Source organism: Marmota marmota, unplaced genomic scaffold, assembly GCF_001458135.2.
Source record: "Marmota marmota marmota unplaced genomic scaffold, marMar, whole genome shotgun sequence".
In the NCBI taxonomy this organism is placed as follows: Eukaryota; Metazoa; Chordata; class Mammalia; order Rodentia; family Sciuridae; genus Marmota; species Marmota marmota.
This window is the reverse complement of record NW_026000153.1, coordinates 1021269-1033861: the sequence shown is the minus strand read 5'-3', so window position 1 is coordinate 1033861 and position 12593 is coordinate 1021269. Positions and strand designations below refer to the sequence as shown.

General features: G+C 41.5%; 1 protein-coding gene across 1 annotated transcript in view; it reads left to right on the top strand.

The window, feature by feature from the left end:
* The window catches only part of Fam221a (family with sequence similarity 221 member A), a 36824-nt gene extending 31451 nt beyond the window's left edge, over nucleotides 1-5373 (top strand). Inside the window, exon 6 of the mRNA XM_048786303.1 lies at nucleotides 4343-5373. Within this exon, the coding sequence (XP_048642260.1) occupies nucleotides 4343-4411 (69 nt within the window). The 3' untranslated portion in view covers nucleotides 4412-5373. The remainder of the gene's footprint in view (nucleotides 1-4342) is intronic.
* The last annotated feature ends 7220 nt before the right edge of the window (nucleotides 5374-12593 follow it).

Genomic DNA, 12593 nt, shown 5'->3' with positions numbered 1-12593 from the left:
AAAAAAAAAAAAAAAAAAAAAAAAAAAGAGAGAGAGATCACTAAACAAAGGTCTTAACAATTGCTAGGACCCAAGCAGTGTGGTGTGATGTGTTCCCACTTTCAGTGATGGCCAGTTTCATCACTTCTCCCCAGAGTGTGAAGGCCTGGAGAAGAAACATAGTATTTTGTTCATCCTTGTATTTTTCCTAGTGCCTAGTGTACTGCCTTGTATGTACCAAGTTTTGCATAAGTAATTATTTATGGTAAATCAAAAAAATTAACACATAATTGACATTTGCCTTCATGGATGTCAACTACAAAGACCTTTTTTATACTTCCAAAAGTTTCATAGCAGGGCTGGGGATGTGGCTCAAGTGGTAGCGTGCTCACCTGGCATGCGTGCGGCCCGGGTTCGATCCTCAGCACCACATACAAACAAAGATGTTGTGTCTGCCGAAAACTAAAAAATAAATATTAAAATTCTCTCTCTCTCTCTCTCTCTCTAAAAAAAAAAGTTTCATAGCAGTGTTCATATTTGAGAAATATGACTTTGGTTTTTGTTAGATGAAAGTCTGTTGGCTTAAGGCACTATGAGGGATGGTATTTCAGCTGTATGACAGAAACTGCTTCCTTTAGGACTGTTTACTTGTTAGGGTATTATTATCTCTCCAGCTAAGTAGCAAACTCCATAAAAGTAAAGACTCCTGTCTCCATTTTTTTCTTTGTGGTGCTGAGGATCAAACCCAGGACCTCATGCATGCTAGGTAAGCATCTGCCACAGAACTACACTCCCAGGCCTCCATTCACTTTTTGTTATGTTTTCTTAGACAAGAGCTCATTGAATAACCTAAGATATGAAAAAAGAATACTAAATAAATTTACCAAGAGCAAAGGAAATGAGTAAGAGATATATTAGCTTGGCTTTCCTGATGAAGACTTTTGAAACAAATGGGGAGAGTCCTGATCAGTGTTTAAGGCTTAACTGGACAGTAGAATTTTTTCGAGATGGAACTATATGTGCTATAGCCATTTACCATAAGTGCCTTCATGAGTCTAAATTTAAATGACTTAAAATTTGAAATGAATTACTTCAGTCACACTACCCACATTTCAAGTGCTTAGAAGCCCCATGTGGCTTGCGGCTGCCTTTTTTTGTAGCCCCATTGAGGTTAGGGCTTATAATGAAACTGATCTTCATTCTTGGAACACACAGATATTAAACATTTCTACTTTCCTGAAAATTCTTTTGGAAAGCTCTGGCTTAAGGTTGTCTCAGTTTGTTGAGACTGCTGAAACAAAATTCCTAAACTGTGGTTTGTATACAATTTTATTTCTCAGTTTTGGAGGTTTGGTGTCTTAGATCTAGGTGTGCAATTTCAGTGTCTGGTGAGGGCTGCCTTCTGGTCTACAGATGGACCTTCTCATTATGCCCTCACGTGATAGACAAGGCAAGGCAGCTCTCTGGGGCCTCCTTCACAGGGCACTAGTCCCATGCACAAGGTGCCAGCTCTCATAACCTAATCCTTGCCTGTAGGTCCCACTTCCAAAGTTTCAGCATATGAATTTGGGGGTGGAGGTCAGAAACTTTTAGACCATAACAAAGAGAAAAGAGGTAGTAGGAGGACATCAGGGAGGGAGATGAAATGTCCAGAGTGATTTTTTTTAAAAAATACTTTTTTTGTAGCCCCATTGAGGTTAGGGCTTATAATGAAACTGATCTTCATTCTTGGAACACACATATTCACAGACTGATTTTAATTGTTCTGGGTTCTAGAACTCTATGTCCTCCAGAGGCCTGGGTAGTGTGACAATGTTGAAGAAATGCCAGTGTATTTGCTTGTGGGAAGATAATGAAAGGAGTTCTTATTTATGAATGTTTTAAAGGACATTCCAGGCCCATCCAGAGTGCAGTAAACCTGGAATGTCTGGATTTATGTGATATAGTTCATAACTCCTCAGCCTGTGTGATTTATGGCTTTATGAGACAACTTATAACCTGTCTAGCCTGTATGATTTTATTATTATTATTAGTTGTTCAAAACATTACAAAGCTCTTGACATATCATATTTCATACATTTGATTAAAGTGGATTATGAACTCCCATTTTTACCCTGTATACAGATTGCAGAATCACATGGGTTACACATCCACTTTTTTACATACTGCCATACTAGTGTATGTTGTATTCTGCTGCCCTTCCTATCCTTTACTATACCCCCTCCCCTTAGCCTGTATGATTAATGGTGTTCGAATCTAAGAAAGCCCAACAGGAATGATTTCCTGTGAGTTGACATGTATCTCACACATCAGTAGTCCCTGTCTTTTACTCCAGAACTGTTGAGAGGAAAGGGACCATTAGCAAACTGTATCTCTTGGTTCAGGATCCCTCTCAAGAGCAGTGCTATGTGGGTATCTGGGTTTTGCTTCTATCCTTTGCCAATCACTGGTAACATTTGGTGTGGGAAGAATCTTATAATAAAAATAAGTTGGTTTGGACAGTTGAAGCCTTGGTGGTAACATGGTTTACCAGCTACTTTCAGAGGTTATTGAGAAGTTGCTTCTTTTATATATCAGGTCAGATTATTTTCTTCTGCTGTGATGATGCTTGTTCTCTTTTCCCCAAGAAAGGAGAATTTTAATAAGGAAATAAGTTTCAAAGATCTGCTAGGTGCAAGGCACTTTATGCAGGAAATAAATTTTTTAAACTTTTTTTTTATAACTTTATCTTACTTATTTATTTATATATGATGCTGAGGATCAAACCCAGTGCCTCACCAGTGCTAGGCAAGCACTCTACCACTGAACTACATCCCCAGGCCCAGGAAATAAATTTCAAAAGAAAGGGAAAAGTAGCAGAAGGAGGTAATTAGGACTCAAGATGGATGTATTAAGTACTATTTTAAGTGAGCAAACACTGCTTTTGTTTGTTGTTTTCCATTTTTGCTGCATTTAAAAAAAAGAGTTAATATAATTGGGCATGGTGGAACACACCTGTAAGCCACTCAAGAGTCTGAGGCAGGAAGATTGGAAATTCCAGGTCAACCTCAGCAACTGAGTGAGCCTTGTCTCTAAAATAAAAATAAATAAATAAAAATGCCTGGGGATGTGGCTCAGTGGTAAAGTGACCCTGGGTTCCATTTTCAGAAGTTGTTCCTAGCAAGTGTTACTGCAAATCTAACATTTGGCTTTAAATGAGAGGAGACAGGGGAGCAGCAATTGTTGAGTACTTATTGAGTATCCAGATCTTTATCTATATAATCTTACTTATGCCTTCAGAACAAGCTTGAGACATAGCTATTATTACTATGCCTTTTTTTAAAACAAATGAGAAACTATTGGTTAAATTACTTGCCCCAAATCTTTAATAAATGGAAGAGATAGAATTCAAATGCTCTTCTTTTCACCTCCAAAACCTGTAATCTTTGCCTTAGAGTAGGGTGTCCTTTGGAGGTCCTTCAGATGACCTGTTGACTGATAACAGTGTGTGACAGTGACATGAATGCATGGTTCCTGAATGAGGTTTGTTTCACAGAGGAGAGAGAAAATAATGAGGGAGAAGTACAGGTTAGATTTATTACTTTTATTATTGGGAATTTGTTGCTTTGATTTGATGGGATTGGATAGACTGGTTTTACCAGGTTCCTCCTGGTTTCTTCACACTATCTCTCCCAGGTTGGAAGCTAGGAAGCCTTGTCTCCACCTGCCATGCCCTTTATTTTCTGTCCCCTTCTTTGGCCTATGAAAATTGGGGTGTGTGAGTATGAGTGGGGGTAAGAAGCAGGTGGGCTTGTGTTCTGCTTTGTGTTCTTTAATCCCATGGGAAGGGTTTACATGTGTCTGAAATGTTAGAAGGCCACCACTTTGGGAATGTATGTGGCTGCTTTGCTTGAACTCCAGTGGAGGAGGACAAGGCCTTTGGGAAGAACACTGTGGGAATATAGATACCAGAATTACAGGGAAGCATCCTTAAAAGAGTCCAGGTGTCAGAGACAGTCTGGCTGGCTTAGGTGCATTCTGTAACTGTAGGCAATGTGCACAGGCTGGATGTATAGTTAGGCTTTTAAGTATTAAAAAAATTTCTTTAATAGCAGTTCAAATTAATTGATCCTCTCTTCTAAAGCAATATTTATTTATATATTATTTTTATTAAAATGCTTCTGTAAAGTTAAAATCACAGCACTTAAAAACAGGCAATCATGTCTCTTTAAGGATCGGATTTTGGCTTTAGTATATGGCAGCTTATTAACTGTGTGGCATGCTTGTGATAAATAAGGCCTGAATCCAAATGAGGTATGTGCAGTCTTTTGTTCCTTAGAATGGTCTACTACTTAGTAAATAAATCAATGTTTCAAATTTACAGGTAAAAATGGAAAAGGCAGCTAAGATGAAAGGAAAATCTCCGTTGCCATCAACTACAAAACCTTCGTGAAGGCTGTTGGACAGCTTAAAACCATCATGCAAATATGTCTTTCTGCTCATTTAAATGTAATAATAGAGTTTATCTTCTCTCAAATTATTTACTTTTTAATTGTGTAAATATGTCTTTTTGGATGTTTTGTTCATTTATTGAAAGGAGAAATTGTCTTATATTATTTTGATTGAAATAATGATTTACTACTTTGTATATACTTTTTCTCTCGGGTAGAGAAGTTAGGATATTCTCATAGAAGTCAAACTCTGAAAATACAGTAAATATATTTAGTCTATTATAATTTAACTTTTCCAGCCTATTTAACAAATTAAAGATGTAATCAATGTTTTTTAACAAACGTGTCACTTTCTCATTCAAAATTGTAAGTTAAAATCATTAATTTTTCTTTTACAAGTTTTGGAAGGTCAATTTATGTTTTTAAATTTAAAAAACTGCATTTTATAATTATGGAATAATTTTCTAGAGTTATCCACTGATTTTTTTACACTGGTAACTAACTATCTGCTGTATAAAGAAAGAGGAAGCAAGAGCACAAAGTACACAGAGGGCTGATTCTGTAGATGGCAAGATCACTGAGGGTCCAACTGCATGTTCTGGGGCCAGGCCAGAAAGTCACACCAGACAGGAGAGAACCAAGAAGCAGAGTCTATGTATGCCATTGACACTTTGGGTTCCTGACAACTAAAAGGAGACTTGGGAAATTGTAGTGGCACCCCCTTTCTCCACAGAAAATCTTAACTGCGTTTTTCCAGAAATCTTCACCATGGCTGATTTTAGGACTGTCAATAAAATAGTTCAATGAGATAAACTTCCTATTTTCCTGTTGCCCTAATTTACTTGGCCCATAGCCTGGAAGAAATCTACACTCCAGGTACTGTACACCCCCTTACTAGTTTTTCACAAACATGTATCCAGTATAGTAGTTTGCCGAAATGTGTAAACAAGGCCTCTGGCCTTGAGCTGGGGCTCAGAGATGTCTACATTTCTAAGATAAGAGAAGTTACCAACTGGCTGGCAGGGGGAGGGAAGAAGGGGAGAAGAAGCTCTCCCCTTCTCAGGTGTTGTCCTTGAAGGGTTAACTTGCCCAAAACAGTGAAAGAAAAATTGCTTTTATGTGAACTTCTGCAGACTGTGAACTTCTGAGCCCCTCCCCTTACATGCTGGGTATAAAATTCTGAAACTACCTGAACTAGTAGTTCATGAAACAGTTTTCTTTGGCTACAGCCAAAGAAAACTGTTTCCTGCTATCTTCGGTGCCTTGCCTTGTCTGTCCCTACAACAAAATGGAGCCTTGGTTTGTGGCTAGAGTTGGTATTTTGGGATGCTGAGTGACATTTATGGCAATGGGAGCTAGGAGCAATACCAGGGTACTTAGATGGATCCAGGTTTGTGTGCCGGCTCTGTCATTATCTGTGTGTCTTTGGGCACTGCACATGGCATTCTTTCCTTATGAAATGAGATGATGATACTAGTATTTCCAACTATTCTGGAGGGGTGAGTGTGTGTGTGTGTGTGTGTGTGTGTGTGTGTGTGTGTCTGCGTGCGCGCACTACTTTACAAATTTATTGTAGGGAAAAATTACTTTTCTACACACACTTTTATGTTTCTGCTTTGTAAAACCCAGACAACATCAACAGAGGTCAGAATTATAAACAGTCCCTTCTACAACCTTATCAAGACTAGAAATTCCCAAAGTTCAAAAAGTAGAAAAACATAGGTTGTGAGAAAGTGTAAGGAGAGCAGGAGCTGAGCAGCTAGCTATTCAAGGGGGGCTAAGCTCATCCTTTTTGCCATGCACTCGAATGCATTTAGATTCTATAGCAAGAGGGGCTTATTTTTCTTGAAACTATCTTCTAGAGGATACTAGTATAATACCGAAAAGCGTACCTTAGTATAGAATGAGTCATCAATCCACTTAATGAGAATCAGAATGCCTAGTGGAGACAACTACATCACATATCATCATACAATAAAATTAAACAAACTATGCACACGTTGTTGTTTTTCCAAACTGAAGGGGAAATATGTGAAATGAACTCAGTGTGAACAGACCAATCTAATTTTTGCCTGAACTCCAAATATTCTCTTCCACCACATGCGAATAAGTCATTCAGGGCCACTCCAGGTGAATTTGGCAGAAATAACCAAACCGAGATAGAGAAAATACCATTCAATGATGGCTCCTCTGCTCCAGCTCCCACTGGGAGGCAAACAAAAGAGGAGGAGGACATTCTAAAGTCCCTTTTTATTGTGGGGAAGACACTTGAGTAATTTCCATCCCAATAAGCTCCGTCAGCTTTCAAGGGGTTAAGTCTAGCTTCCTGATATCCTGATATCTTGTCAGCAGATTGACTGACATCTTGGAAGGCCACACCAATCTTAGGTGCTGTGTGGGGATCATAGGCAGAGCAAGTGAAAAGGACACATATGTGCACAGCCCAAACAGGCAACATCAGTCCAGTCCACTCATGTACTCATGCTCATAGTTCACATATAGTCCATGGCTGGCCCGCGACAGGTCTCAACAGACTAACTATTGTAATAAGTACAAAATAGTATATAGTCTACTACATCCATACAACATGGGTTTTCCTGCAATAAGTGGTTTTTATTTTAACTTGCCATAAACAAACTAGCAATCAGGAAGTCAAAGGCTAAACACTTTTTCTGACTCTTTGTTCTGATTAAAAGCATAGAATCAAGTTTTGTCAAAGAGAGTCTCTGCAGGAATTAACTTCCAGTACTATAGAAGCACTTTCTACATATCCCATTCATTTTATGTGCAGGTTAACTTTGTTTTAGAAACAAAGTTTCTATGGCCCAGAAATGTTACCTTTTAACAGGACTCATTATCTAACTCACTAGTTACCTCTACCTGCTTAGTCTCTGTTTGTGATCCAGGTTTTCATCTTGATTTCAACCAAGTCTTCTTATTTTGTTGCTGGGTTTTAGCATCAATTTTGACATGCGATGGTACAGGTGCTAAGTCTACAGTTCTATATGGAAGTCTGCATTAAAGAGCAACGAGCAACAGACTTATCACTGACAGCATTGCCCCGGCTTCGCCAAGAACACTAAGCTCCTTAACTGAGAATGTCTTTTGATGACACATCTGGCTAGGGAGGTGGTGATGGACCTGTCCACTAGTTGCATCTCTGGTGATCCTGACTATAAAGCAAGGAGGACCTGAGGGACAACAGGCAGAAGGAACATCGATGACTCTTCAATCTACCCTCTCACTTGGCTCATCAACTCTCATTCTGGACAGCACACTAGATAATGAAGGGTGTCAAAGGCAGTTCCCAGTTCTCATGAGAACTAACCCAACAATTACCTGTTGTACTTAATTGTCATGGAGCAGGCTTTCCAAGCAACTATAACCATAACAGAGTTCTAAGACATAAGAACTTCCCTTGACTCAAGAGTGTAAGAAAACATGTACAACATGAAAGTGTAAAGCAACAAACTACTCAGTGTTGGAAAAAAAAATTGTTATTGTAACCCCAGTAAGCTCAAATTTTATAAAAATATTTTTAGGATAGGCTATCTAACAGTCAAAAATTGCAGTTCTTACATTTTATTTCAATATTCTTACATTTTATTTCAACATTTCTAGAGCAAGTGTTGACTCTGATGGGAAAAAAAATCTATCTGGATCTAAACCTAAACGTGAAAATGGGTCCACAGGCACACTCTTCACCAATTTTCCACAGAAATATGCTGAGCTCCTGCCTCCAGGAAGGGTTACAAATCAGTCTCTCCAGATGAGAAGTTTCCTTTGAAGTAACTCAGTTTGGGGACACTCCAGTCAATCTTGGGGAGCTGTAGAGTTTGGTGTTGGAGGTAACTTTCCACCCAGGAAGCTGATGAAATCTGGTTCTTCTGCGTTTTTGATCCCAAGCCAGCGCACCCTCATTGCCTCGCTGATAGCAATCTGAACTCCAAAATCAAAACTTCGCTGATGGGTCTCCACGCTTTTTTGGTAGAGGTTGGTGTCGGCGGCAGTTGCGTTTTGAAAGGGAGCACAGAGAAAGTGCTGGCTGCTGGCACACGGGGTCTTTGTAGAGCTGGGCCACTGCGGTGGCTGAGTCTTGGAAGAGGTGCCACAGCTGGTGCAGCTTGTGCTCGGGCTTCGCGGCGGCCGCCGCCTCCTGCAGCTCAGGGGACAGCTGCTGGTCCTGCTCTGCCTGGGCCTGGCACTGCCGCTCCCACTTGGGGAGCCAATGCTCGGGCCCGTGCTCCTGGATCTCCTCCTCGCCCTCCTCCTTCCACTCCTCCATCCTCCGCGCCTTCCCGCATTCTCTCCGCTGCCTTGACCTCCCTCAGGCGGGGTCCCCGGCGGGAGCCTCTTCAAGGGCGGCCAGGTGGCTGAGCCCCGCAGCCTTTGGCGCCTCCTTGAGGCGGCCCAGGCTTCCTGCCCCGGGAAGGTCGGCGACCCAGCCCCGCGGCCCCGCCCAATCCGGAAGAGGCGCACCCCCGGGCATCCGGGCCCTGGGGCATCTTGGCCCCGGGGGGGTCGTTTAGGCTGTTGCTGTGCCTGCGGCGCACACGCCTACTGGTCCCCTGTCCCCAGCCTTCGCGTTGCGGCCTCCCTAAAGCCACCGCTGCTGCCCACCGAGCCCTCCACCTAAATCGGACTATTTATGAGGCTTTAATGAGGAGGCATTGGTACATTGAAGACAAAAAAGAAAACAACACACAGTCACACAGTAACTGCTGGGTTTTTTTTGTTGTTGTTGTTTGTTTTGGATGGAAGGCTGGTGTGGGTGCAGGTGACAGGGGCCTCAGGAGACATTAATGAATTGTTGGCATGACATCAGGGGCAGGTTGCTCCCTCTACCAGCTTTCAGAACCATTGTTAGCAGAGGTATTGGAGTCTTTTAGAGTTTTCCAGGGAACCAGAACCAGTAGGGGATGTGTGTATGAGGAAAGAGAGGGACAGATTAGGAGGAATTGGCTCATGCAGTTAGGAAAGCTGACAGATCCCAATTTTTACAGCGCGAGTCATCGACCTGGAGATCCAGCAGAGCCAATTGGGTGGCTGTAGTCTGAGTTCAAAGGACAGAGAACCACAAGAGGCAATTCTATAGTGGATCCTGGAGCTGCAAGCTCAAAACCTAATAAGAGCCCATGTTTTAGGCCAAGTTCCAAGGCTGACAAAAGTGGATAGGTTGAAGGCCATCAGGCAGAAGGAATTCTCTCTTATTCAGCCTTGTTATTCCATTCTGGCCTTCAACAGATTGGACAAGGCCCACTCACATTAGGGAAGGAAATCCCTATGGATTCAAATGCTGTCATCATCCCCAAACACATTCAGACACGGTCAGAACAGTATTGGATCCAATATTTGGGCACTATGAGGTCCATTCAAATGGACACAAAGTTAACCATCACACAGGGAAGGGCTGATGGGGGCATGCTCCTTTCCACAGGGGACTGGGACTTTGGTGGGTTTACTGGAGGATGTGTTGCCAGACTGGCAATGAGGGGTGTTACTGGACTAGACCTTGTCCATTTTCTGGGTTTCAGAAGGGTGGTAATGGCCTCTCCTGCAGCTTCTTTGGCTCTTCAAGTCTGGCCACCAGTGCTAAGATGGACCTTGCCTGTTAGGGCAGGCCAATGTGAGCTGTACACTAGTTGGAGTGACATGAATGGACCTAGGAAAAGAAACCTTGACCTTTCTGACCTATATGAAGAATAGAAAAGCCAGGTTACTTGGAGGTAGACATTGAGGGAAGGATGACTCTTGGAGCTTCCACTTCTAGTCCTCTTCCTGCCTGAGGGGCAGTGAGTTTGCCCTGCCCATTCCTAATGCCCTGGTGACTTTTCCCTCTGCTGGCTATCCTACTGTTCCAAAGAGCTGCTTTAATTGCATTCTCTGAAAAGAAAGCAGTGAGCATAAGACTTTGCTCAGGATGAATTTCAAACAGAATTATGCAGTGCTAACAAAGGCAAGTCTTTGGTAAAGACTCCAAAAGAGTGGAGTCTAACCCTTTCTAGGCAAATCTTATTCACATTTTGCAAACCTTTTCTTAGGGGAAAAATCTACCAATTGGAGGTTTTGTCTCAGTCAACAAGGGTAAATCAATTCTGCTCCCAAGTCAGAGCAGTTCTTCAGTATGCTGTAAGCAAGCAGAACCTTCATAAAGACTTTCATAAGTTAGAATATATAATCAAAGAGCTGATCATCATAAGGACTTTCCTAAGGTGCAATAGCAGAGGTGACCACACTCAAGTGCTATGTGCCTACAGATACACCATGCTGTGCACCTTCCATGCATCTTCTCATTTTGTCCCCAGAATAAAACCATGGGAAAGAAACTATGATTGCCCCCATTTTGCAGATGAAGGACAGTGGCTTAGGGAGATGATAGAACCTGCCAGGATAGATCATCCTGGTGAGACCAGCCATGTCCTGCTCCATAGAACACATACATTTAACCCATTGATGGCACTTCGGGTTTACTTGTAGCTGCTATGGAAAGAAAGCTTTCACTTCAGTCTGAAGGCTCCTCCAGCCAGAGTCCTAGGATTCCAGCGCATTGGAGAAGGCTTTGTCCTCCACACACCAGGTGAAAGCAACAATCCAGGGCGCCCAGCAGAAGCAGTCCACTCAAGCTGCCTCACCTTCATTTCTAATGCTTTAGCCATGACTGCATTTGAGAAAAGGAACTTCTCCTTGAGATGTCCACCCCCATCCCCAAATACTTGGTTGTGTAAAGCTTGGGCATGTCCTCTGCCAGCTTTAGCAGCTGGAAGGAGCTTGCAGCTCACCCATCACCACCTTTCAAAGCTTTCTAAAATGGGATAAATGGGTTTTCTTTCTTTCTTTTCTTTTTCTTTTTTTTTTTTTTTTTGCATTATAATTCTTATTACACATATACAGCACAATTTTTCATATCTCTGGTTCTATATAAAGTATGTTGACACCAATTCATGTCTTCATACATGTACTTTGGATAATGATGTCCATCACATTTCACCATCCTTGCTAACCCTCTGCTCCCTCCCTTCCCCTCCCACTCCTCTACCTATCTAGAGTTCGTCTATTCCTCCCATGCTCCATCTCCCTACCCCATTATGAATCAGCCTCCTTATATCAGAGAAAACTGTTTTTTGGGGATTGACTAACTTCACTTAGCATTATCGTCTCCAATACCATCCATTTACCTGCAAATGCCATGATTTTATTCTCTTTTATTGCTGAGTAAAATTCCATTGTGTATAAATGCCACATTTTTTAATCCATTCATCTACTGAAGGGTACAAAGGTGCGAAAAACATGCATTGGAGGAAAGATAGCCTCTTCAACAAATGTTGCTGGAATAACTGGAAATCCATATGCAACAAAATGAAATTAAACCCCTATCTCTCACCATGCACAATACTCAATTCAAAGTGGATCAAGGACCTAGGAATTAAACCAGAGAGTCTGCATCTAATAGAAGAAAAAGTAGGCCCTAATCTTCATCATGTGGGATTCAGCCCCAATTTCCTTAATAGGATTCCTATAGTGCAAGAATTAAAATCAAGAATCAATAAATGGGATGGATTCAAACTAAAAGGTTTCTTCCCAGCAAAAGGCGATCTGTGAGGTAAATAGAGAGCCTACATCTTGTGAGCAAATTTTTACCCCTCACACAGATAGAGCACTAATCTCTAGAGTATATAAAGAACTCAAAAAGCTAAGCACCAATAAAACCAAATAACCCAATCAATAAATGGGCCAAGGACCTGAACAGACACTTCTCAGAAGAAGATATACAATCAACCAACAAATACATGAAAAATGTTCAACATCTCTAGCAACTAGAGAAATGCAAATCAAAACCACTCTAAGATATCATCTCACTCCAGTCAAAATGGCAGCTATTAAGAATACAAACAATAATAAGTGTTGGAAAGGATATGGGGGAAAAGATACACTCATACATTGCTGGTGGGACTGCAAATTGGTGCAGCCAACATGGAAAGCAGTATGGAGATTCCTTGGAAAACTTGGAATGGAACCACCATTTGACCCAGCTATCCCTCTCCTCGCTCTACACTCAAATGAATTAAAAACAGCATACTACAGGGACACAACCACATCAATGTTTATAGCAGTACAATTCACAATAGCTAAACTGTAAAACAGGTTCCCACCTCCCCCCATGAAAATCAGGGTGTTTAGGGTTAG